General features: G+C 34.9%; 1 protein-coding gene across 2 annotated transcripts in view; it reads left to right on the top strand.

Annotated features, from left to right (window-relative positions):
• Positions 1-27,216, top strand: part of PDE4D (phosphodiesterase 4D) — a 354,668-nt gene that overhangs the window by 38,973 nt on the left and 288,479 nt on the right. Inside the window, exon 1 of one of the 2 annotated variants that reach the window (XM_036402844.2) lies at positions 3,408-3,676. The exons of the other annotated variant lie outside the window; for it this stretch is intronic. Coding sequence (XP_036258737.1) covers positions 3,408-3,676 — 269 coding nt within the window. Of the gene's footprint in view, positions 1-3,407; positions 3,677-27,216 lie in introns of those variants that run through there. 2 annotated transcript variants of the gene reach the window in all.

Below are 27,216 nucleotides of genomic sequence, written 5' to 3'. Positions count from 1 at the left end.
GGAAATTAGGTATGTATCAGCTCTCAAATTTCTTTTTTCAAAAGGACCAGTAAATATACTTATTTATTTTGATTGAATTTCATAGAAATTTTCAGTGATTTCATTTCAATACGGAAAAGCCCAGAAAATTAACATATCAGAAAAAAAGCATATGAAAATAATTTTTTGAGGAAGTTTTTAAAAGTTTTATTAATAATTTTGGTGATCTTTGTGAGAAAATGAGATGTTTTTATTAAAATACAGTCTAGTAGGGTTTTTCTCAATTAATCTTTATAGAAAAAGAAGTACTTCATTGTCTTTTTTTTAACAAAATCAATGGGAAATGATATTTTTTTCTTTATGGGACAGTTTTCTTTCAAGTCTTTATTCTAGTACCTGCATAAACACCTCATGCTAGTGCCATTTTTCTGCTTTATCTTCCCCTAGTTACTGACTCTTAACTTGAGCGTTTTGTCTAACTCACATAATGCTTATTTGATATTGCTGGAAGTTAGATCTCTGCTTTTTATTATAGTGAAGACTGTTTATGTTTCTAGTCTGCAATAAAAATCAGTCTGCAGACTTTAATTTAAATTTATGAGCATGCTTGAGACTTTTCATAGCTTTTCTTTTTCCTTTGAGGACAAGAAGGAGGAAGATGGGCCAAAATGAGGTATCTGGGACATGGATAATCTATGTTCAGAAATTTAACCTACTAATGCAGTCAGGAAAAGCATTTCATTAGTTATTCATGCAAATAGTGACTTGGTTTAGTTCTTCTGTTAAAAGGATTTATCCTGCTGTTCTATATATGTGGTATCTTACCTCTTTGAAAATGTAACAAACCCTCTCAATACCTGTAATGCAAAGTGTCAATGGCCCTTGTTGACTTAGTTTAAGAACAAGGATAATAAAACTGCTGATCCATGGGCTTTCCTCTTCCATAATTGCCTTTGAAACATAGAACACCTTAAAATATGATCCCAGGCCCACTATGATAAATGTTAATGGTCTTAATGACATCATTGATTGTTGATCTCCAATGGGTCAGTTTGACTAGTTTTATAAAGCCACTGCAGGTGTCTGAAGATTATGCTTTGGCATAGACATCAGATGGCAGTATTTCATAGCATAAAACAACATAACTCTCCTTATACAGGCTGCATTATCTAAAAGAAGTACTTGGAGTTATTATGCAATTGCTAGGTTTTTTATTAAAGAAGAAAAAATAACAGTCTAACAGAGGGTAATATGTTTGTTCTTCACAATTAAAAACATTTTAATACATCATGCTTTTATTTTGTCTTCTTGTTGAAGACCAGTTCTGTGTGTACTACCCTTCCAATCAAGATGGTGTGAAAGCAGTTATTGTGGTAGTTATGTTTTAGTTATGATTTAATAAAATTCTTTGTCTGTCTGTGAAATAACACCTTATCTCCAGTTTAAATTTTATTCCTAATGGAACAGCTTAAAATTTTGGGGTTTTGTAGTTTTAATAGTATCTGGGCTTTCTTCTATATTTGGTCAGTGTTAATTTTTGCATAATGATTGAATTTTCTATAAAATCTTAGAAAAATACACAAAAACAAAATGCACAGTGATTTCTGCATTCTGTAGTGCTGTTCAATACTGAGTTAAATTTGCAAGTACATTGTTATCAAATTTCACATAAGACGCAGTACATTTAAAACTTGTCTACATAATGGGGTTGACACCTGATAGCAATGTCATTCTTAGTGTAAGCTGACCTTTCCTCTGCTGTTCTCATCTACTCCTGTCAGCATCATGATGTTCCCTTTATTATCCTCATCAGGAATTGTGGCTTCAGTGCTAAGTACAAAGGTGATTCCTCTCCATTGTGAGAGAAAGCTTCTTTTGCAGGATTTCTGATTTTGCTGCAAAACAGGGAGCAGTATTTGCCTTTCACACCTGGTCATGCAATTGTAAATGCCCTTCATCTCACTGAAAGCCAAGACACTGTGTGTGCTTCAAAGGAAATTCTTATTCACAAAGGAAATTCTAAGACAAAGTATAAGAGGAACAGTATATTGCAACAATGAAAATTATATAAAACCAGTGTTCTGATTTTAAAAAGATATCTCTCATGGAGAAATCTCTGACAAAATGTTGATTCTTTGTTCCTGTAGGATGAACAGGAAGTATGGTTATAACTGAAGAGACTATTGTTGTTACTGTTGCTGTAAAACAAAACTTTAAGCAAATTTTCACCTACTTCCCTTTATTAGAGTTCATCTGTTAGTGAGTTATCAACACAGTTTAACATGTTTATAAAATCTTTGTATTCCATAATAAATGAAGTTAGTTATTTTATTAAAACTGTAAAAAAGTACAAGGCTCAGATTTGATTGACAAAGGTGTTATTGTATCATAAAATTGCACCAACTTCTTATTTGCATAATTACATGAAAATAAATATGAAATTTATTAGCTGTGTGCATTCACCAAATAAATGCAACTACTTTTACCTTTTTATCTTCTGGAAGTGCTCTTTGAATAGTTTTTGGTATTTTATCTCCCCACCATCTGTGAATAGGAAAAAGGCATTTCCTTAGTTCAAACAGTGGTAATATTATGATGAAAATACTAAAATAAGATTATCTCATTAAACAAATACTAGTAGCTGTCATAGTCTTATTTTATGTGCATCTCTTAAGTGTTAGGTTTGTTTTTCTGAAGAATATAAGGTAGCAAGTATCTGACTTTCCCAAATGCATTTGAAAACTGGTTGTGATAAACTGACTCAAGGGCAGGGAGGAGAAGGCAAGAAACTAAGTCCTTTTGCACCTATTTAATTGTAGCATTTTTTAGCTTAATAGGTAATAATTTGGAATCTTAAATTTTTCCTGGGGACAAAGATGAACATGGTAGATCCTTGAAAAAACAGAAGAGGTTGTTCAGCAGTCCCCCTTCCTCTCCACCTCCCTGAAGGTTCAGGAATAAGCAAAGGAAAGAATAATCCAACAAAAGGAGCACACATCTGATGTTTAAGCCCTCCTCCAGCACTTTTTATGTACATAACCAGAAGTCACTCAAGCAGCTGCAGCACATTAGTTACGATAGTTTAACAGGCAGCTTTACAGCTCTGATAAAGGTTGTGCTAAAGCAATTTCTTCCTCCCGTGCTCACTTGCTATGATAGCTCAGAAGTGATCTTTGGCAGCAGGGCTGTGAAAGGAGTGGTAATGTTTAATCGGTTTCTGTGGAGGAGTTAGCTTGCTTTTTCCTTTGTAGATCATTATCTATAGAAAGACGTTAAGGGCAGGCAACACCATGTTGAAAACAGAATAGGCTGAACTGGTGCAGGGTCTCTGAACAGTTCTTGGGATCTCATTTAGAACGGAAATATTTTGAGCACTTAGGCCAACATTCGGTTGCATTAGACCTTAATAACAAAGTTACTTGAGAAACATGGCTCAGCAGACAAGTCCGGACAATTTTCCTGTTCCTGAAGGGGATAATACACACAGTCAAAATGCATGGCTAAATGAAGATCTTGTGAAGACCCTGAGGGAAAACCTGTTACAACATGAAAAGTCCAGGACAACTCGAAAATCTTCACCTGCTTCTGCCCGGCTGTGTCCAGTTATTTCTCCCCGAAATTCTCCGAGGCTCTTGAGAAGGATGTTTTTAAACAGCAACATACCAAAACAGCGTCGTTTCACTGTGGCACATACCTGGTAAGCACTGAGATGGTTGAGATAAAATATTAATTTTTTAAAATGGAATATTTATCTCTCTGGTGTTTGTGCTTCTGTTTCTTGGTTTGATCTCTGCATTAATCTCTCTGGTTGAAATAGACAGTTCTAATTTGCAACTAAACTTCATTGCAGTCCAGAAGTTTTAAATAGCAATTCATATGAAGTCAGAAAATACATATTTCCTTGTACAAAGGCTGCTAAATTTCCTCTGATTTCTTAGGTAATAACTCCATTCTTTCCTCTCCCTCCAAAATAAAAAAAAAAATACTTATTTTATTCTGTGCTGTTCTGCCCAGAGTGACTTAGCAATTCTTTTCTTTAATGTGCCTGTTGAAAATATTTTATTTTTTTTATTGACAGTTTTGGACCCCCTCAGCCTCTCAGCAGAATAACATAAATCTCTTTAACTTTTAACAGTACTCAAATTAAGAAGGGCATGAAGAATGATAGCAATACATATTTCATGTGAAACAGTGATTTTTATTAAAGCAGTTGCTAGAAAAACAGGAAAAGTGGTAAGGGAAGCCCTTGGTAAATGATTCACTAGTAGTATTTCTTTGGTAACTTGATCACTTAGATGTGTTTGTGATCAAATCTAAAAAGGACATTAATTTTTTTCATCTATCTCCTGTAAAACAGCAGTATTATTTCATTACTTTTAAAATTATTCTTTCAAAAGATGTTGTATGTGAGATTTTTGTAACTCAAAACCACATTTGTGTTTGCTTTGATGGTCCTGAGATGTTTGGGTTTTTTGCTTGTGAGTTCTTCCCTACCCCCACCCCCCACCCCATTATTCCTCTAACAAAAATGTAATATGAAGAAAGGAGGGTGATGACATATGTTCAAAGAAAACAAGTCATGCATTCTAAGCCACAAATGAATATGCTCTTGAAGTTTATCTTCATTTGTCTGAAATTAGATCTACACTATAGCTATGTGATTGGGATGTGCATTGCGCATTGTATACTAGTGTGCTTAAATCTTTACTATGTATGCATTTATGTAAAGTATTTCTTGTGTAAAATAATATTTTTACCACTGAAAAGCATAAGAAAAAACATGTGCCTTTATAATTTAAGAACACCTTTTTGAAACCAGCGGACCTGTTCAGATATTGCATTTGTAAAATAGAAAACTGAATGAAATCAGTATATTTACTGTTTCTTTAACAGTTATGCATAAATCCCACCTGCTGTTCTGTGTTCAATAATTTATAAAACATTCTATACATAAGAATGTGCAGGTTAAAAAAGTAATTCAGGCAGATCTGGCTTACAATGTTAGGTGAAAAAAATTCTGAAGGTTTAGAGAGGTAAACTGTTGTGTGTGATTATGAGTGTGTAGGCAGTCCAGTATGACAGACAAAGAAAGGGGACAGATGTGAAGTTAACAAACATGTTTGAGAAACATAAAAGGACACAGGCTTGTAGAGTATTAAAAAGTGAAATTTTGTTTAAATGCACTTTCTATAGTGAGCTTCAGAAGTTTGTGTAGAATGCCTTTTTCACCATGATGAGTGTAGAAAACACTTGAGGTTTTCCCAAATATGTGGAATACTAGACCTGAAATCAATACTTCATTGTTATGATTTATGAGACAGGCTGATCAGAGTAATAATGTTTTTCCAGCAAGTAGAGAAGTACAGAGTCAAGCAGCAAGTTACAATGAATTACCTGAGAACCTGCAAAGAACAATATTTCTGAAGTGACAAAGCAATGACATACATGATCAGACTACAGGCTTACAGGCTTACAAAGAGCATAAAAAATTATTTTTTTCCAAAGTCCATCAAATATGTAGTTACTGATGTCTTCACTTGGTTATCTAGTCAGAAAACTGAGATACTATGTGATAGACCTGTGGCTACATAGGCACTATAGTGGTTTTAATTCCATGTGCATATAATCCACTTTAGACAGCTTATAGGAAAACAGTGCATTTGAAAATGGAGTAGTTGTGACCTTAATTCAAAATGTTATACTATGAAGGATCCATTCTGGGGTTAGTTTGGCCCACTGTAGTAATGAACATCTCTGCTTTATTTTTCTAATGTAATCAGTTTTGTAATTTAAGAAAAGTTGTTGAATTCATGTATACATCCTTTTTGTTTAGTGCACTGTTCATACAGGCATTAAAATTTTAATAACATGTTCTTATTCAAACCACCAGTAAGTTGGTAAGCTGTTCTGATGTTACAAAATGTCACTAATTTTTTTTTTTTTTAATTTTCTTATCTTTTCTGGTAATTAGATTGTGTATCTAGATAGCATAATAAGTAAGCGTATGACACTAGAGATACTACTGTGTGTTGCAGTGATGCCAAACAGGCACCACAGATCCAGAGTGCTAAAACCCCCTAATTTAAATGGTACCTAGCTTCCTGATTTCAAGGTTCTGAAGCAGCATTCACATACAGTCAAGAAGTGAGTGGGAGTTTCATGAACTGTTCTGGCAATCCCTTTCTCTCCCTATTTTATCATAAAGTCTATAGTTCACTCTCTCTAAGGGCTTGGATTGTAGAACTTTTGACACCAAAATGCATTTTCTTTATCGTGTGACCATTATATTTTCACAGTAATAACTGGCTTATCACTTTTAGTCATTTTAAAAGTCCTTCTCTACTTCCTTTTTTTTTCTTCTTCTCTAGCTGTACCCCTGAATTCATTCAAACACTTGAAAGAAAAACATCTAATTTAGGGATTTTAGAGAGGAAAAGGTTCAGAGTTGAAATAGAAGGGTTTAAGTGGCAGAGGAGCATAAGGCCTTCATTTTTGTTGGAGAAATTGCTGAATATCTGTCAGTTTCTGAGAATGTTAGTTCTGCCTGAAACTGAAATTCAAACTAGTTATCTTGAACTTTTAGCCTGGATTCCTCTCAGTCTGTAAACAATATTAGTCTACAGTCAAGCAACTACAAGTTGTTTAATTTTTATGGCCAGAATTTCCAGGAAACTCTACCCAAACCTAAATTCCATTTCCTCACAAATCTGTCTTATATTGTATTACTGTAAAAGTATTCATAATGCTTTAAGATCACCAATATAGGGACACCACAGCACATATTACAGCTGGACTTGCACAAGATAAATTAAGTCCTCTGGTATGTGCTTGACAAAATCAGTTTCTGGATTGTCTTGACTTGCTCTTTATAAGGCGTTTAAAATGGGCTGATTACCTCAGTGCCTTTTGGCAGGACAGATCTGTCCTGCCAGGGGTGGAATCACACACGCTTTGATTTGTGAGGAGAGAGGGAAAGAGACAGTCAGTTCCCATCTGTGTGGACATCCATCGTGTGTGATCCCTCACACACACACTGTCCAAAGATCTGTGGAAGGATGTTTAGATACTTTAAATCATACCCTCTTAGTTAAATGTGGAAAGACAGCTTTCCTTAATTTTCTATTAAAAATTCCTTTCTGTAAAGGGAGGAAAAGCAAGAAAGATAAATATTTGGAGCAGGATAGTAAGCTCAGTGGAACATAACAACTAAATTATATCTGTTTAATTGAAAGGATGAAGTCATGGAACACATATGCTTGGGGTTTTTTTGACTTTTGTTTGCTGCCATAATACTTCTTAATACTTAATATTCAGCGAATACAAAATGATCAACCAGTTGGTTTTTTCTGTGTTGTATATTAGTTTGGGCAGTCTGTTTTCTGTCTTTGTGATTTTTTGCATGTGTGTGTTCAGAGACAGCAGCTAGTGATATATATGCCTGTCTTCTAAGTCATATAAAGTGGATTTGTTTATTCACAGGTCCAGTTGTGAGGGTTCCCCTTTGAGAACTGTTCTCTCTCCAGCTCTTATGGAGAGTACTTCCTGATGTTCAGGGCTTTGTGCTCTTTAGAAGTTTTTTTAAGACATGTACCCCAAAACTAAGAATTTAATGCAATTAATAATACAAGTATGTGCTCAGTTAAGCAGAGTACTTTTATCTGAATTTAGTCAGTCTTTCTCCCCACCCATAGTAAATATTTTACATTGACTTTGGCATTCAGATATGAAAACGATAGATGCCTTAGAAATAGTTTAGATAGATATGGGCAAGGTGTGCCATTTTAAGTTTCAGGAATGTAACTGTTATAAGTGTACCCATAAAACCAGGTTTGTCTTTATTTTTATTGCACAATATCTTTTCATGCACTTTTACTGCTAATTACAAAAAACAACAGAACCTCGTGTTAGCTATAGGTAGATTGCAGAAGAGCAACTAATTTAATTTGATGTGATTCTACACAGCCTGGTTCAGTGCATTTCAACTATGAAACCAGAATGAAGCTCTACCACACTGAATCAATGCATTTTTATCACTACTCTTTTCTTCCAACTTTCAGTATAAATTTTGCTAAAAGATTTTTGATACCTATTTTCCTCTCTGTCACTACTCTGTGCTTTTCAGGAACTCAAGTAATTACATTTTGGCATATGGAAGTAATTTCAAAAGGAAGAAATATCAAAACAAATACCTATAGAAGATAATAAGTGAATAACTACTTCAGAAAACCAAATATCCAAAGCAACATGGTCATCAGATTGTAGGAGGTTCTATCCCTTTACTCCATGCTGGTGACACCCCACCTGGAGTACTGCGTACAGTTCTGGGGTCACCAGCAGAGGAGTTACATGAACTTGTTGAAGCAGGTTCAGAGAAGGGACAAAAAAATGACCAGGATGGGACACTTCTCCTGTGAGGAAAGGCTTGGAGAGTAGGGGTTGTTTAGCATGGAGATAAGGCTTCATGTAGAGTTTAAGAGGGGACTGCTTGAGTAAGATGATGTTTACCATCAAGTTACTAAGTTGCATCAAATAAGATGTAGTTTAACAAGGGCAAGTGATGGATTCTGCACCCAAGATGGGGCCATGTTGGCTGTGTGTAGACTGAAGAATGAGAGGCTACACAGCAGTGCCATGGAAAGGGCCCTGGGGCTCTGGTCCATGGCAAGTTGGACATGAGCCAGCAGTGCCCTGGCAGCCAGGAGGGCCAAGCGTGTCCTGGGGGCATCAGGGACAGCATCACCAGCCAGGCAAGGGAGGGGATTGTCCTGCTCTGCTCTGCACTGGGGCAGCCTCACCTCCAGTGCTGGGGGCACTTCTGGGTGCCACAATAAAAAAAAGACAATAACCTATTAGAGAGCATCCAAAGGAAGGCCACAAGGATGGTGAAGGGTCTGGAAGGGAAGTCATGTGAAGAGTGGCTCAGATCACTTGATTTATTCAGCCTGGAGGAGACTGAGGAGAGACCTCATTGCAAGTTACAACTTCCTTGTGAGGGAAAATGGCGGGGTGGGTACTGATTTCTTCATTCTTGTGATCAGTTACAGAACTCAGGGAAATGGCACAAAGCTGGGCCAGGGCATGGTTAGGTTGGGTATCAGGAAAACATTTTTCCTGGGTGGGTGCTTGAGCACTGGAACAGGCTGCCCAGTGTAGTGATCACAGCCTGAAAGAGTTAAAAACCCATTTAGGCAACACTCTCTGGAGCATGGTGTGGCTCTTGGGGTGTCCTCCATATAGCCAGGTGAACTTGATGTTCCTGCTGGGTCTCTTCCAACTCAGCACATTCTATAATTCTATGACAATAAAGTGCATATGTGCCTATGTAAACTCATTAGTTCTTATTAAATTAAAAGAAAATTCTTGGTTTTTCTGGGTCTGGATTGAAGGCACTTGAGATGTTAGTTCATGTTTTGACTCGGGTGTTTATTATTTCTTATCAGTAAAACAGTCTCACAACCATGAGTTCGGCAGCTTTTCATTAGCAAGGCACAAAATGGCTAACAATGTCTTGTTACTAGGTCTTTTGAGACTAAACTATCCAATTAAGAACTGACACCTAGATTATTTTCCATTTTAACCCAATAACTGATCCCTGGAAGCCCTCAATGTGGACTTTTCTGCCCAATTACAAAATGCCACCCAAACCCAAGAAGAAGAAGGAAGAAGAAGCATGAAGAAGAAACTCAGGATGACACCCTGTGCCCTCCATCTTGCTTCTATCCACAATATGCTAAAAATCCCAAAACCTAAATTTCTCACCCAAATGATACACTTACTCTCTCTATAATCTATTTCACACTTTTGTGGATTCTAGTCTATTCTGGAGTTTAGGAAACTTTCTCCATGAGTGAGGGTCAAAGTCAGTGCTCTCCTGGAGGTCAGGACACCCCAGAACAGACAGAGAAATATTCCTGGTGTCCTGGGTTTCCACATTCTACTACTTCCTTGTTTTTCTCACATAAACTTTATTTACACTTTCTAAATCAAATCACTCTTATTGCATAAAGTTTTAGCCAAGGTAACACCTAGCGTATTAGAATGGACTCTATTCCATTTTTTTTCAGGCTAGACTGAGCTATCACACTCCTTTTCTACAAAAATATGTGAACCACTTTACATAAAATATACCATCTTTTATAAGGTAATTCAATCCACATATCCACTCTTGAAATTCTGTTACATTAGGAGGTGCATGCTTGTATGGATGCATAGGTTAGTGGGGCAGAGAAAAAGAATAAGCTTTGAGAACACAATGCTCTCTGATATTTTACAGAATGGTTTGTGGTAAGCTAAGAAATCTTCACAATAGTATTAACTACTGACAAATTTATTTATCACAGATAAATAATACTGCTTCTCCACAGCTGAAGAAAGACAGATGAGGAAAAAGTTAATCTTTCCATAAAGAAAGAAATGGCAAAGATGCGTTTTCTCAAATAAGAGTTGTAGTAAAGAGAGCTAGTAGTACTGGGTAGGAAATTGAAAACCACTTCAGAAAGATCAGTGAGCAATCAAAGACTAAATTCTAAGTTTTTGTTGTACAGGGACAAATAACTGAGCAAGGAAGAGCAGAGCAAAAGAGTGATAGATTTCGCTGACTAGATTTGGTAGTACAGGAATTGTAATATATAAAAATACCTGTTGCATCTCTCCTTCTCTTTCAAAATAAAATGTGGAAAATACTCAAACCATTTTTTGATTGAGTCTTTTTTTCTTGCCTCTAATCTGCTTGCCCTCTAAAATTGGAATTTCTTCATCGGTTTTAGTTACTGAAGTACTAAGCCTGGACCATGCTGTTTTCTGACCTGTTGTCTTTACTGGCATGTCTGTGTTTGACAGAATTCGGGAGAAATTCTAAAAAAAATTAGCAGTAGTGAAACAGAGTTCTTGGAGTTCTACTTTTGTTTAGTACCTGCCTCAAAACCTAAAACCACTTTGCTAAAGTGCTATTGAACCCCAGAGTTTTTATTGTATCTTACTCTAGTTGTATCACAAGCAATTTTACATGACTGTAAAGGTTTTAAATATTGTACGCTTGTGATATGATATTATCTGTTTTCTAGAATATTTTTGAAACTATGCAAAAGGTTTCAGTAGGTTTTGCTACAGGTTTTTTTAGTTTACTGTGTAACACAAGCCTGTTAGACTCAAGCAGTCTTCTACATTGCTCCTTACTGCATTACTCTGACTGCACTGTGCAAACTTGCTATTTTCATTTTCACTTTGCATGAATAAATTACTATTTTATTTGGTGGTAAAATTTTATTGGTTTTTGAACCATCCCATGGGATCTTGCCGGTTTTTTTTTTTTTTTTTTGCAGTTTTACACAAAGTTTTATGGCATCTCAAATTTGTATTGCAAAGAGAGCCATTCTCTCCATCTGGAGATTTTAGTCTTCTGAACTTTGGCCTTAAAGAGTTTATAATATATACACAAAACATTAAAGTTTCCAGTGTGTTACAAAATAGTCAGAAGTTTATTTCCCTTTTTGTTTTCTTGTAATAATTAATGTCTTTAGGTGTGTTTATCATGGGAATAGACACTACAATTTTTTTAGCACAGTCTAACAATGAGCTAGCTTTTTCTTTCATACATTCTTGAAGAGCTTCATCTTCTTTGGGAATTGTAGGTATTACTCCATTTTTTCCCCTCTTGTGACATTTCTTCTGTATCTCATGACCTTTTTGGTGTTTTATTCTGTTTCGTTTAGTACTGCACATGAATTTTTCCACTAGTCATCCAGGAGAACACTGAGCTTAAAATTTGCAACAGTTTGTTCCAACAATAGATAAATTAACATTTAAGTGAGAAAGAGGACTGGGAGAAGGGTCTCATCATCTCTGTTAAGCTACCAGTACTTTAAGGAGCAACTGTTATGTGGAACCAGCAAATTTAAGTGGAACCCACTGGCAGAGTACTATCAGACTTCTACTTTATTTGGAAAAGCAGTGATACATTTGCACAAGGCTGATTTCTGTCCTGATCTGGAGGAAATATGCAGGTTTAGAACTGTTGTCTGTCTTCAGGTTCCTTGGACTGTATATGCATCCTCTGTTGTGGAGGGATGCTGCCAGACCAGTCCTTTCATTCATTCATTCACTCCTAATGTTTGATCTTGGTCACTAGAGAAGATTGTTAATATTGACATCTGCTCTCACTGCAGAGTTTTAGGGAATAATCTTGTAAAATTTATATTGCCATCCTTTGTAGCTTATTATATTATACTTACAATATTATACGATATTGTACTATATAGTAAACTTATTAAATCTGTTGTTGACTTTCCATCTTCTAAACTTTCAAAAAGCTCTGCTATCTTCTTTGTCATCAGATAGGACATGACATTTCATGGCTAATGCTTCATATTGGCAGAAAACTTTTCTTCCGGTAGTGGTATATTCCCCTCTTCGTAAATACTCAGTATCTCCTATCTGTTATTTTCAATGGTTTCCTTTCACTAAACCTTTGCATTCAGTTGTTTAAAAAAGGATGCATACAGAATTAATCAGAAAAAAGTAAAACTTACATGCACAGGGTGAAATATAAGACAAGGATATACCGTGTTTCATTTATTTTTATTTTTAATGAAGAAACACTCATGGTAGTGTTATAATGTTTTAATTATGACCTGTTTTCTTCTTAGATTGTATTTTTCTTAGTGATCACATCTCTTTGGTATTCTTCAGTGCACCAAATTTATCAACACTCATTAAGTATTCTTATTATAACATAGAACTTATCAGTTATAATCTCACTCTGACAACTGCTTAACAGGTGTACTCCTAATAGTGGAGTAAAGTTATTGTAGGCTTCTAGTAACACACTTTTATTGTTCAAATAAAGTTGGAATATTTTAAGGTGTCATAAAATATAAAAACGAATAGCATATAATTAAATGTATTATGGTCCAGACTAACTGCAGCTGAGATGTCCAGGAACTTTCATAGTGTTCCTTAAAACACTAATTTATTTCTGAGATAGTCTCTTGGTAACTTTGTGGTAATTAAAAAAACCCAGCTAATAATTGTGAATAAAGTGATTGAACATGTGAACTATGGATTTTGAATACATATGTGGGTTTTTTGTGGTTTATACTTTATTGAGCTTCTGTCATAAATCTGCATCTGCTGAACCTGACAATCCCCAGAATAAGTTAGATTGTACTAGATAATGAATCTCTACAAAGTGTTTTAAGAACATCTGTCTATATATTAATTTTTCTTCCCTAAAATAGAATAGAGCAGCTAATAACTTTTATTTAAAATATATGTTGTAATTCTATCTTCATTTGAAAAAATATGTTTCCATATTAAAGAAGTATGCATTTCTGATGTGCATTTTAATGTTGTAAGAGTCTTCCAGATATATGCAAATAATTGCTTTGTTTGACTCTTACTATAAACATAATTTTGTGTTACACAAGAAACATACAATCACAGATAGTATATATTATTTTCTTTTGGGGATGGGGTGCTTCACTGAATGAAGAATCAGACAAGTTACCTATTGTATTTCCAGTCATAATACAAAACTGTAAGAACCTTTAAAATCTGCTTCAAGTTCATAAGCACAGTCATAAGCAATAAACTATAAATAATTTTAAAATATTTGCCTCTTGGACCTCCTCATTGTTATGTACATTTGCATGATAGAGATTAAATTCTCCAAAGATGTTAATTACAATCGTAGCATGTGGTACATTACAGAATCAAAAAAAATAATAGTGACCTGTGTAAATGCATGCTGTCATGGGAAATAGAATAGACCACATACTTAAATGTAGAAACCCAGTCAGATCACTAAAAATGTTCATTACAATGTCTATGAAATGGTCATGCAATGAATTTTATTCCTCACATAAAAAAAATAGTTTCCCATAGAAGAAATATTTGAAACTTCTAAACAACAGCATGTTTCACTCATTTCCAAGAGTCCACGAGAACTAAGTTAGCTATGCCAGCTACAAGATGACCATTTTTAGAATCATTGTGTACTTAAATGTTTCTCACATTTTGTAGATAATAGTTGCTGTCTGGTGCTTCTATGTGGTTCTTCTGTCAGCGTGTTAAGAATGGCGTCATGCACTTCACTTGTAAGAAACAAGTTACCAAACGCTTTATTGATGTAACAAATTTCAGCCATAGATGTGACTGTGTTTTAACAAGATTCGATGGCAAGGTACACTCAACTATTTACAGCAGAGAGGGCAGAGTCAGACAAAGCTGTCAGGGAGGCCCATTCATTCAGCCATGAGTTCCTGACAGGGCCCCCTTGCTTTCTAAACTTCTCAAAGAGGAGTTTAGGTGGGGCTGGATCCAATCCTAGCAGCACAGACTTGTTTTATGGACACTGGTTTATGTTAGGAGGGTTATATGTACACAATCAATCCTTTGTGTCACTCAGCTGAGATGTCCAAGTTTAACATGCAGTTACATTTAAAAGCCATATCATATTAATCATCATATTAATCTCTTACTGAGAATGTGCTGCTGCAAGGAATCACTCACCCCTGAGGTGTAACCTGGACAGACATTCCTGTGCAGGAGGTGATCCTGGTGCAGCCCAGCTCCCTGCAGGACAGCCCCAGAACTCTCGGCTGCTCACTGTTCATGGCTTACAGTCACAGTAGCTCAGCAGCAAGGTGTGTGGATCACTGCTCCAAACAGCCCTTGGCTGCCAGGTTTCATCCATGCCCCAGGGTCCAGAGTAAGCTGGGTGCAGCCATCACAGCCCCCACTGGTGATTATGGCTTCAGCTGGGGCTGCTGCTGGGGGAGCACTGCCACAGCATTGGCAGTGTTTATCTGCAGTGCCTGTGCAAGGTGTGTGTCTATGTACATGTACTTGTACATTTACATGTATATGTCAATGTATCAGAGGAGGACTTGTTGCAGCCAGAGCCACACAACAGTTGGTGCTATCTGGTGGCGCTAGTATAGTATAACACCTGTGACAATTTCAAACTTTTGGCCTTTCATCAACAATAACTTGCCAGGAGAAGCAATATGTGTAGCGGGGAGGGGAGGAAAATTACTAAGAGGAAAATTACATCCCATCATGTGACTGCTGCAAGCAATTTGAAAAGTAACTAGCAGAGAACCATGTTGAGTTTAAGATTGGACTGAATCTTTCCTTGTGTAAAAAGTCATCTCAATGGAAAAATACAAATTTCAGATAGAGCTTGTGAGGAATTTTCTAATAAAATATTGCAAAATACCAACTTATTGTAACTGAAATATTTAATTTGAAATATTTCAGAATTTCTCATCCACCTGATCTCCAAGAAATTTCTGAAAGTAAGGAACACTTTGTTTCAACATCTCATCTTTTAGTAAATTCACTGTATACTCAGTGGTCATTTTCTCTTTTGCATTATCAAAATATCTTTCCGACCTCTTTTGTGGAGTTTTGCTCCAATCTGGAAGTGTTCCCTTGGAACACTATCATATGCACATATCATTATGTCTCTTCATAATTGTGTTCTGATACCCATTATTCCAAATAAGAAGGTCAGCATCATATAAACCATGCTTTCAGAAGCATGATATCCAATATTTCATTACATGGAAGTCCTCTGTGAGAAAAAAAAAGTAAATATTTTTTGTTATTTCTTTGGTAATAATATTTTAAATTGATTTTGTTCAGACAATTTTTCAAATATTTTATGACTTGTGTGAGAATCTTGTAATTTGGCTTGTAAAGCAACAACCCTGAATGAATGTACTTCCTAAGAATACACAGTCAGTATTTTTATTAAAAAAATGTATAACACAAAAAATTGAAAGTCTGTATTCACAATTATAAATCTTCTCTACAGAATCTTTGTCAAGATTGTTTTTTGAAAAATTGTTATAACTCCCTTTTTCTCCTGAGTTCAAATGATCTGCCATAACATTGTCCTGCTCTTCACATAAGAGTTGTGGGTTTTTTAAATTATAACACTTTCCAGAGGATGACAGTCTCTTCTACTTTCAGAGATTATATTACAAGGTAGCAGTTGGACTCTGTGCTGATGAATTTAAAGTATATGCCTTATGAATCTTTGTAAATAGATCAATAAAAGTAATTTTTTAATCAATTCTGTTTCAAACTGTGAAACAAGAATAGCTTAACCTTAATGTCCAATGAATTGTTAAGAGATGTGACTATTTATCATTAATTACTAATTTGTAAATTAAATTAGATTCTGAATAGACAGCATCAGAAAGGGCTTTCACAACCCCTTCAGACTGTGGAGCATCTATTGCAAATCTTGTGGGTATACTGGGTAGGAATAGCTCTTTTCCTGTTTTGAGGCCTTTTTTTCACATGAGGTGGGGGAATAAAGATAAAACTACAGCTGATTCCAAGGAAGGAAACCTCTGTCTTTCATTCTCCATAAATTCTCATCTATATAGTTCTCCAGACTATGTGCTTCATTTAATTAAAAAACTGCTCTAGACATGCCTTGCAAAATCAAAAATGTTTTGTGTGTTGTGTCTTTGCTACAAGCTGCTGGTTGCATGTCCAAAGGGCAAAGATCAATTAAAAATAAACAAAGGAAATTTATTAATATTTAAAAGCCATGTAAAAATGTTTTCAATTATTTGAATGCACATGATGAAATATCATTGTTAAAATGGCATGGGCAGGTAAAAACCTTGGCCTGGGTAATGTTTTCTTCATATAATCTTGTGCTATGCACTTAAGCTGTTCAATAGCAGCTGTTTCCATCCACACCCTTTCTGTAACAAAACATTATGCTTTAGTTGTCACAGAAGGAGTTATAAAGACGACAAAAAATAATGACTTTGAAATGGAAATCACCTTAAATTGTAAAGGCAGTCATTTCTTTACAACCAATAGGGCATCATATGTTATTTCATGAAAGAACTGAAGTTTAGAAAACTTGGTTGGAAAGTTCAGAAAGCCTCAGAAAAGAATATCAGAAAAGAATATGGCTTTTCCAGAATTTAGTGTATATAATGTGAAAGAAACTCTTCAATGGAAAGATGATATAGTAACTAATGGATACAGTTTTTGTTTGTAAAACAAAATTGTTACGCAAAATGTAATTTAATCCTCTTAAGGATGTTTAAGCCTTGGAATAGGCTTAGCTCTTTATATAGATTCTGCAAAGGTAACTAATACTTTTGCATACCTAATTCCATCCATATATTAACTTAAAGAGAAGCTTACTGTTTAAGTGTGACTTTTGCAAAGTAGTCTGCTTAGATATATTATCTTTTGCAGATGGTAAAATAAAGGCTTCAGGAGGAACAGAAGTCTTAGATAAGGAATTCAAGATGAGCAACTGGAAGTATAAAGGTAGCTGGTTTTAGGGCATTTGAGTACAGATGCAGTAGCCTGGGTGAGAGTATGACACAAAACTCTACCACTGAGCAGCAGAGCCTTGTCAGCAGTGTTAAGATTTGAGGCTTAGGAAGGCTGGAGAAAAATGAGAATTGTAATGCTTGGGTGTATATGAAAGTCATTTGATTGAAAGCCAGTAAAATTGTCTGACTCACTTTTGACTTCCAGAGGACTAATAACACCTCAGTATGTTGACAAACAGGTTGCAATGCAGGCCAACTACAGTAGTATCAATGACCATCTAATTTCAGACTATTTTAATTCCTGTTCTTAAAGACAATTGTTATTTACCTATTACAATCCAGTCTAATGAGTGAGAAATTATGACTCTCTGTAGCAAGGCCCTGTTCTGTGTGCTGTAACAACTACTAATTTATCAGTAGTTCTCAAGAAATCTTAATTGCTTTCATATTCATCCTGACATAGTTACATGATTGCATGTAATATGATGGATTTTGGTATTAATTTGAAAGTATTTTACCTTTTCAGGAGTTTTTTTGCCCTTAAAATGATGGTGTTTGCGTATCATTACATTTTCAGGCAATGACAAATAAAAATAATGAGTATCATGTTGAGACTAAAATGTGATATGGCTCAAAATTAATTTAAATTGTTTAAAAAATAAAAATATTATAAAAAAATTCTGGATAATAATTTCCTGCTTGTCAGGAAAAGTCCAGCTTTTCTATAAAAAGACTGCTACAATATTGCTTATGCTGGTAACTTATAGATAATTTTTCAGGGTAAAATCTTTGGGTGAGGAAGCATTTTAATGTTTCCTAATTAATTTATTAATTGGGATTCATTAATTTATTTCAATAGAGTGAAATATTTAATAAAAATTAATTTATTTCAATAGAGTGTTAAATCCTAACACCTAATCATTAATTATGAATAATGTTGTGAGAATGAGTCAAAATATTCTGGGATTTTTTAGCTGTATCATCAGTTGCTATGCTTTTGAGTCAACAAAGTTGTTTGTAATATATTGTTCTAATTTCTAAATACTTGACATAAAACTTTATAATATTTATCTCAGGAATGTTTTGGAAAATATTGGAAAAATACCGAGAAGTATGAAATGCTGGCATTGCCAACAGGTTAAGAAAATGTTCAGTTTTCATCTTTTGAATAGGAAATACTCAATTATAGTTTTTTATAGTGTCAGCATTCCAGGTATTGTAATAATCTAAGAAAACAGTTTTGAACTTTTTAAATCTAGCAGAAATTAAAGCAATAAAAACTTCAGGGGTTCTTGACATATAATTGTTAGAGTGCCCACTGACCTGTAGCAGAAAATATGAAACATTAATGTAGTTGAGCGTAACAAATGCATCCAAACAAATTTATCTTGGTTATTATCAGACCTAGCAGCTCATGTGCCACACTAGCCTTGACTATGCAGTCCAAAGCTCAGTTGTGTCTGATTCACAGGAAAAGCAGTCAATGCAAAAGTTTACCTGCTTTGATAAAGGCACAGGCACCCTCTACAGTGGAGAAAATGTCAAACATGGGTTTACAAAGTAGTGGCTCTTTCTTAAATACTGGGTGTATGTTCCTTTTTTTACATTACAATGTCCAGTGTCTTTTGCATTACAGCTTCCAATGTCTTCAAAAGCTATTGAAGAAAAGCGCAGCCCCTCAGTATGAGACTCTTTTGCCTCTTTTTCTCTTTGGAAATTACGTTTGTTCTGCTCACCCAAAGTATTACTGGTCTGATGGAAAAGATGGTTGTGGTCACTGTTAATGACCATGTCTGTCATTATGTACACAAAGGGCAAATTATGGCTGCTAGGACAAACAAGTTTAGCATTTTTAACTCTTAAGAGCCTCTCTTCATATCTTTATAACCTTTCCTGTAGGTACTTACTGAGTGTAGGTTTGTCTTTTTGGTTAATTTTTTAAAGGAAAAAAATTATGTCATTTTATGTTGTCTTCTTCATTACTTTTCTGTATGCTTGGCTGTATCTGTACTTCCACATTTATATGAGGAGGGATTTACAGGGAGTTGAATGAGTTTTCTAATGTTGGGATGCTGGAGCCGCATAGTATCTGACTAAGCATATTAGACATCTATTAATATATTCAAGATGGGTGAAGATGCAACACTACAGAAATTACACTTTTTTCTTTTATATTTTTTAATTTGTGGGATTGTGTTTTCCAGGTATTCAGCTGGTTATTGATAAGAATGTTTAAATGTTTCATTTTCCATATAATTTCTTTTACTTGAAAATAATCTAAACCATTTGGGATTAAAAAAGATGGATCTTTTGCAGCAAAGTTTTCTTGGCTGATCTTGGCATATTTCTATAATGGTTACCTATTAGGGATTTTACTAAAGAATTAAATGTGGAAATTTAAAGTCCAAATATCTTTCTATATTCTCTGGGGTCTTAATTAATTTTAATTTTCCATTCTGCTTCTTGTTTGTGTGTATTTCCATACTCACAACTGCAGTAATTAATCCAGTTTTTATTCACGGTTTTGCTTTCCATGAAATGTCTGTCATAGAGGTGGTGACTCACTCCGTCAATAAGGGTTAAAAGCCCTATGGCAAAATAAACTATTTCTTTGCATTCTGATGCCTCTTGTATATTGTAAGGATCGTAACCTTCGTGAGATCTTCATCTGTGCTACTTCTGCACCTATAGGCCTGTAAGACCCCTGAATTTTGCAGAACATTCACTGAAATTGTGTAAAGAAAGTATTTTTTTTATATAGCTCTGAGAAAAAACAGAAATTGGGGAGGAAGATAAAAGAAAAGATTCTATTCTAATAGTAATTATACTGACATTAGAAGCACAAAATATTTTTCTTCCAGGGCAAATGAAGACTATTTGTGTGGTAGCAAAAACATCTTTATTACTTATAATAAAGATTCAAGCTGGAGCAATGCAAATATTACAGTCCTACTGTATCACTAATAATAATCACTAATAATAACAACTACAGGGATTGTTCCAGAGGTAAAAAAAAGAAGCAAAAGAATTAATCAAAAATCAATTTTAAAAGAAAAATAATTTAAACGTAGCAAATTTGAATTAGCTATTGGAAACTGAATTTAGTTGAAATTCTTCTTGCTGTTTCACTCTGTGGAAAAAAAAATAGAAAATTAATGTCATGCTGACCATTTCCTTACTGTGAAAAATGTGGAGGGAGTGGTGGGTAAAATATTAGGATAGCTTTGTTAAAAGAAATTAAGTTAAATAAATTTTGCCAAGACTATTGTTTTGTAAATAAGCTTTGTTCAAAACCTAAGACCAACAGAAACGTAAATATTCTTTTTAAATGTAGTTTACATTTCTTTATATCTTAAATAAAATATGTTTGAGCATTTATTGCTGCCAATTCAGAAAGACAGGCATGCAATCATAAAATGAACATTATTAAAAAAAAGAGTCAAATCAGGAATGAAAGACAAGGGAAAACATATCAGTTCAAGACATAAAAGGAAAGACAGAAAGTACAAGCCATCTATTTACGTCTCAAAGACTGATCAAATGAAATTGTTTGTTGAGTTTGTTGAAGTCTTAACCTGAGAATATTTTTGTATATATTAAAGTTTCATGAGTATATTGTAAAGCTTCAATTTTTTTGTTTGTCATAATAAACCATCCATTTAGAAATTGATAAACAGTTATAAAACCAACTTAGTTTGGAAAACAAAATCTATTGTTGTTTTTGACCAGCTTAGATGTCCAATGTAGAAGTTCTGTTTTATTTGTGTGGGAGGATGAATGTATTGAATTAACAGAAACATGGCAAAATAATTGATCTTGCAAACTGATTTTTCTCATCACTGAATGAAGCATAAACATTGGAGCTGTGAGGAGACTTTATTGTTCTCTGAACTGCACTGCTTTTAGTAGTTGGAGGCCACGGGTGCCAGGGGAGGACCAGGTCTGAACACGCAGGAAAGGGTGTGGGTGGTGTGTTGTCAGAAGCAGTCTGCTGGCTGTTTAATCCACTCAGGTTAGAGATCACTTTGCAGTGAAGTGTTGCTGCCCGGAGGGTTGGTACCTGTCCATGGCTCTGAGCATGTCTTCTTCCACAGCTGAGACCAGAATTATAGCTGCTTGAGGAATAAATTGTCTCCTGGGCTCACTGTTATCTTATAACCTATATATTTATAATTTATGCTACATTTATATCATAGATATATTTACAGAGAGGAAGTAGAAGCTCTGCTTGTTTACTTTTAACAGAATTTTATTCATTGTTACATGCAAGTACTTATGTATTGTATGTCACTACAGAAATACACACTTCACATATGTCAGCAGTCTACCTCCTCTCTGTTTTCTAATTCATCTGAATCAAAAGAAGAGTAAGTTCAGAACTGGCAAAGTTATGTGGCCATCATAGAATCATGGAATGTCTTGCATTGGAAGGGACTCTAAAGATCATCTATTTCCAATCCCCCTGCCACCATGGGCAGGGACACTTTCCATTGGACCACATTGCTCAGAGTCCCATCCAAGCTGGCCTTCAACACCAGCAGGAGAGGGACAGCCACAGCTTCTCTGGGCAGCCTGTTCCAGCACCTCACCGCCTTCACAGGGAAGAATTTCTTCCTTATACTGATCTAAACCTACACTCTTTCATTTTGAAGCCATTGCCCCCTTGCCCTCTCACTACATGCCAATGTAAAAAGTCTCTCTCCACCTTCCTTGTAAGCTGCCTGCAGGTACTGGAAGGCTGCAATTAGGTCACCTGTAGGCCTTCTCTTTTCCAGTCTGTACAAACCCAATTCTTGCAGCCTTTCCTCATAGTAGAGGTGATCCACCCGCCTCATGTATCCTTGTGGCCCTTCTCTGGACTGTCATTTGATCTTAATATTTTAGTAGTAGGTGCTTACTAAGGGACTTTCTCCAAGGAGTGGCTATGTGGATTATACAGACAGACAGTGTTTCAGAAAAAGGATGTCCTCTAACATGGCTAAAAGGGATGGAATATAGGAGAAAAAAAAAAAGAAAGAAAAGAAAAGGATTGGAACACATGAAGTGGAAGAAGCAAATGCTTATATTTAAACTACATGATAATTATGAATTCTAGCACCTTTGGAACAAAGACCAGCATGCTGCATAGCCATTACTTTCCTGTGTTGCTTGGAAACTGAAGTGAAATAACCCTCTTCATTTGCAGCTTGCCCTAGCTCTCCCCTGCTGAAGTGTTTGATAACTCAGAACAGAATATGTACTGAGCAGAGCACAATACTGGTAAACCCATTAACTATGTAGGGGTTTTTAAAGTGTGATTGGTTCTACTACATTGCAGTACAATACCAGAGAAAAAAATACAAAGTAAATTTTCAGGTAATATAGGACTATTTCAGTTCTGTTAATCAGCAGTGTGTTTTCAATGAAAAATAGAACTAACTCCTACAACCATAATATCAATGTCCTGTCTGAAAAACTGATAGGTTTTGTTTTTGGCAAACTTTGGCATATTATGCCAGTTGCTAAAGTAAGAGGTAACCATCTTGGACTGGTAACCCTTCAGTATCTATAATTTAAAATATTTATTGAAAATAGTAGAATTAATAGTCTCAATGAAAGACAAGTGAATCCTATAGAGCTTAATTAAAATCAGCTAATTTTTGTGCCAAGTATCCTCTCCTCCCCACATGACCCCCCAAAAAGAAAAAAAAAGAAAAAAAAGAAATACATATGCGGTGCAAAGAATAAACCCAAACTTTGTGTTACTTGTCAAGCTATTTTCCAAGGCTAGGTCTTTCTGCTTAAACAGCTATATAATGGAAGCTAATGTTGTCTGATAATGTGCAGTTTCTAAGAAAAGTTTTATTTTTGTAATCAAAGACTCTTTGAAATATTTTTCTGGACAAAACGAAGAATTTTCCACAAGTGTTATTTTTCAGTCCAGCAAAGTCTGTAGAAGAGAATACAGGGTTGGCTTAAGGTCTAAGTCACTGCATACCTCTCTAAACAGTCAAAAATTAATTGCATTGATCAAGCCTAATTCCAAGTATTAAAGGCCAGTATTAGTATTTCTAAAGTTGTGTAAATTCTGTCATATATTGGAATGAAGTATATTGTGCACCACCTAAAAGTTATTAACATACCTTCAGTTCATCAGAGCTTGTTTCAGGTTTTGTAGTTTCATACAGGTAGATAATGGGCTTTTTCAAGCCCACTCTATCATTCCTTTTGAAAACAACTCGTGTTGTTTATGTATGTAACATTTGATATATAACCTGACAAATGATTGAGAGAGAAGAAAAGTGTTCAAAAAAATTAAAGGAAGAGCAGAAAACCAGACCAATTTTTCTTCTATTACAGTTCACTTAAAAATTAATTTAGGCTATGTTTTGCAGGAGAACTTTTGATTGCAAGTGATGAATTTAATGCTTGCTTCAGACAGAGACCAATGACTGCTCAAAAAAAAAAAAGTAAAATTAGTAAGTCTACTTGTCCAGGTGTTTTTCATTCAGTATTTCCAAAATTATTCAAATACATAAACCTATTACTTCCATCTATCTGTGAAATCAGTGTTATTATCTAAAGATCAGATGATTGCAAACATGATGCTGTTTTTTTATTAGAATTGTTTTTGGAGAGAGAAGAAAGATTTGATTTGGGAGAATCCAGAGCATTTCTAGCAAGCATGCCTTAATTATTTACTGAACAAACTCCAGAAACCTTTTGGAATAAAAACCACCCTTTTAGTGCAGTGGACTTTCATAGAAGATGAACATCTTTCAAACTAGTTAGAGGGTGTGGTAGGTTTGAGGTTTTTTATGGAGGAGAAGGGGATATATTGAGTTTTATGCTCTTGTTTCTTTAGAGTTTCCTTTGTTTTTTTTTTTCTTTTTATTTTTTTAATGGATTTTTTTAATGAGTTAGCAAATGTAAGTAACATGATCCAGTTCTTTTTTTATATATGGATTTCAAAATAGCTTTTTTAATTGTACCCTTTAAGAGCTCCTAGAGTCAAGGCTATCAAGCAATAGTGATTCCATGCAAAGAAACATTTGAAGAAAGCTCACTGGCAATAAATACAAGAATACAAGAGGGGAAAAAACAACTTTAGCTATGCATAGCTAACAATGGATCTTAAATAACACTCCTGGGTTCTAACAATCATTGTGGGTAGTTGTCTGAAAATATCTGCTTGGTGCTAAGCAGGAGTCTTAAAAGATTATGAGATTGTTAAGAGTTATTTAAAAATAAATAGTGAAAAAAGGCAAAGATTGATCAGATAGACTAAGGTACCTCTATTTGGAAAAGAGCTTGGGTTTCTACGAAAATATACACAGATGTGAGATGAGAGGAAATCAGAAAAAGTCACTTGCTATCTCTCATGTAAGATCCAGGTCAGTCAGTACTGATCAGGCAGCAGGTTTCAAATAAATTATTTATCTCAGCATAATAAAGGTATTTATGTCAGTGTCAAAGTATATGTACAATCAAATATGTTTAGGTAAAATCCAAGGATGAAAGCCTGTTGAGAGCTATTCAACACAATGATGATCTGTATTTTACCACAACTTCATCTTTCCATATTCTGACAGGAAATATTGAGAGAAATGCCATTCTGTTTTGAAGTTCTATTTTCACATTTTCCACAAGCACCTGTTAGTAGCCTCTGTCAGAGAGTCAAAAACAGCTAGGTTAATTTATACTCCAGCCCAGTGAGGTTGTGTTTGTGTGTGCTTGTGACTGGAGAGTTTGTATGCCTGTATCCAATCAGTGCTACCTGGAGGGTTCCCAAATAGAAAAGATATTTTTAGAACTGTTAATATGAATTCAGTGGTATCAGGTACGACTGAAATTACTCCCCAACATATAAGTGTGAAAATTGACAGTATCAAGGGCAGGAAATTCTTCTTTTCAGTAATTAATAACAGCCCTGTGAAGACTTCTCTTGCTCACCTGAGCTGGCTGTCATTTTCATATATCCTGAATATTGTTTATCTACCTGCTAGACAGTATTTCATCAGCCTCAAATTCTGTTGAATTACTATCATTGCTCATCCCATGGGAACACACTAATTTATCTTTTGAAAGATTTTACATTCGCTTTCAGTGTTAGTAACATTGTATCTCAACATTCTTTGTTACTTACAATAACACTGGTCAAACTGATATGAGAAAAAGGAAAACAAAAGGTGCCCGTAGTAACCTGGATAGTCACTAGCACACCTTTACCAAGAACTTAAACAGCTTGAAAACTTTTGCTTTAAATACTTAACTCTTTGATAACTTGGTTGATGTCATTTATTACTTTTACTTGGATTAATTTCAACCCTAAAAGAGTATATATAAGTTTCTTTGTGTTTAAGACCAAGAACTTAGTACAGATATGAGTTGGGGCTAGGTGGGACTATACAGCACTGGTAAGGGTTACTGGCAGAGATTTGGGAATATCTTAGTCTTGTTTTATTGCTCAAACTAGCCTTTTTTGGTATTGCTGAAAGTAAATGAAAATACCATGCTGTGCCTCTTGCTTGGATTTATCTTGCCATTAAATAATTACAAAGCAGAAGATTTTCAGTATTTTTAGGTTATGGACATATTACGTTGCATTTGTTAGAAGCTTGTTGCTGTTGAATAGTCAGAATAAGAATATTTAGGAAGGAATTTGTTCAGGTGTGCACTTTGATGTCTTTTTTCCTTTTTCTTGTGGAATAATGTAAAATCCACTGCTGTTGCCCATGGTGCTTTAACTTGGCATGTGTGTGACATGCATCAGAAATGTGTAAGACAAAAAAGTGGCTCTTTTATTCAAAAGAACAGCAAACAGGCAGTGGCCTGCTGTCAGGCAAAAATAATTTCCCAGGAATTTCCCAATATTTAAGCAGATTAAAGATGAGTAGATATTTTTGTGATCATTGATTATTTGTTTATTATATTTATTTTGTTGAAAAGCTATAATGTTTTTTCACTTTAGAGGACATTTTGGGATAGTGTTATAATACAACAGTTAATCTATTGCAGAAGGCATAAAATGTGGTTAAAATTTTACTTTAACAACAACTGACTTCACTGACTTTCTACCTGCTTTCCTCTGAAAATATTTCAGATGGTTTTGCATGTTCATGTTGTTATATCTACCCTTTGTTAAATGATATAATTTTATCAATGATGTTTCTTCTTATCTGATGTATTTTGTGCGTATTTGGCATTTTTTGTAGCAAATTAACACCTTTCACTTGACTGTCTATAGCTTGATTAGAATATGGGCTAAATATATTATGTAGAAAAATAAAAACAGAGTTTGAAATGTATCCAGCTGACTTATGGATTCATGGAGCTGTATCTTTATATGTATATAAAAAACTTATGTTTACTGCAAGTCATTTTTAAGATAAAGTAACACAAAACAGCAATGGCTACTGCATGCCCTCTTTAATTTATATTGATTATGTCAATTAGGATTTTCTGGATTGAAAGATCCTGAAAAATTTATCGGCACATCAGAATATCTGAATTAACAATTGATTAAAAATTAACAATTGATGAGTTGTTATGACTTCAGCTCTTGTTATAGTACAGCAAATCACCATGTGAGTTTACAGTATATTCCCTGTTTTCCATATGTTTGTCATTGATGCCTCATGGTCCAGTTTTCTATTGTCTCTTTTGCTCATAATTAAACAATATAAAGCTATACATAAGTATTTAGCAATAAACTGTTGTGCTTTGTGTGGGATTTTGGAAGTCAGTCTGTGTTTGCTGTTTGGTCCTCCTCTGCTGTATGGCTCCCTCTGACAGTAGCTGCTTGCATAGATACTCTACACCAGTTTTAGGGAGAAGAATGCGATAAGGATTAGCCTTACTTGCTCCTTTTTACTCTGTGGAGAAATGTGTTTGAACAGAGCATATTTGCAGTTTTTTTGTGAGTTTGCTGAGTCCTAAGTAA

Source organism: Molothrus ater, chromosome Z, assembly GCF_012460135.2.
Source record: "Molothrus ater isolate BHLD 08-10-18 breed brown headed cowbird chromosome Z, BPBGC_Mater_1.1, whole genome shotgun sequence".
In the NCBI taxonomy this organism is placed as follows: domain Eukaryota; kingdom Metazoa; phylum Chordata; class Aves; order Passeriformes; family Icteridae; genus Molothrus; species Molothrus ater.
This window is presented reverse-complemented; position numbering and strand designations above follow the sequence as displayed.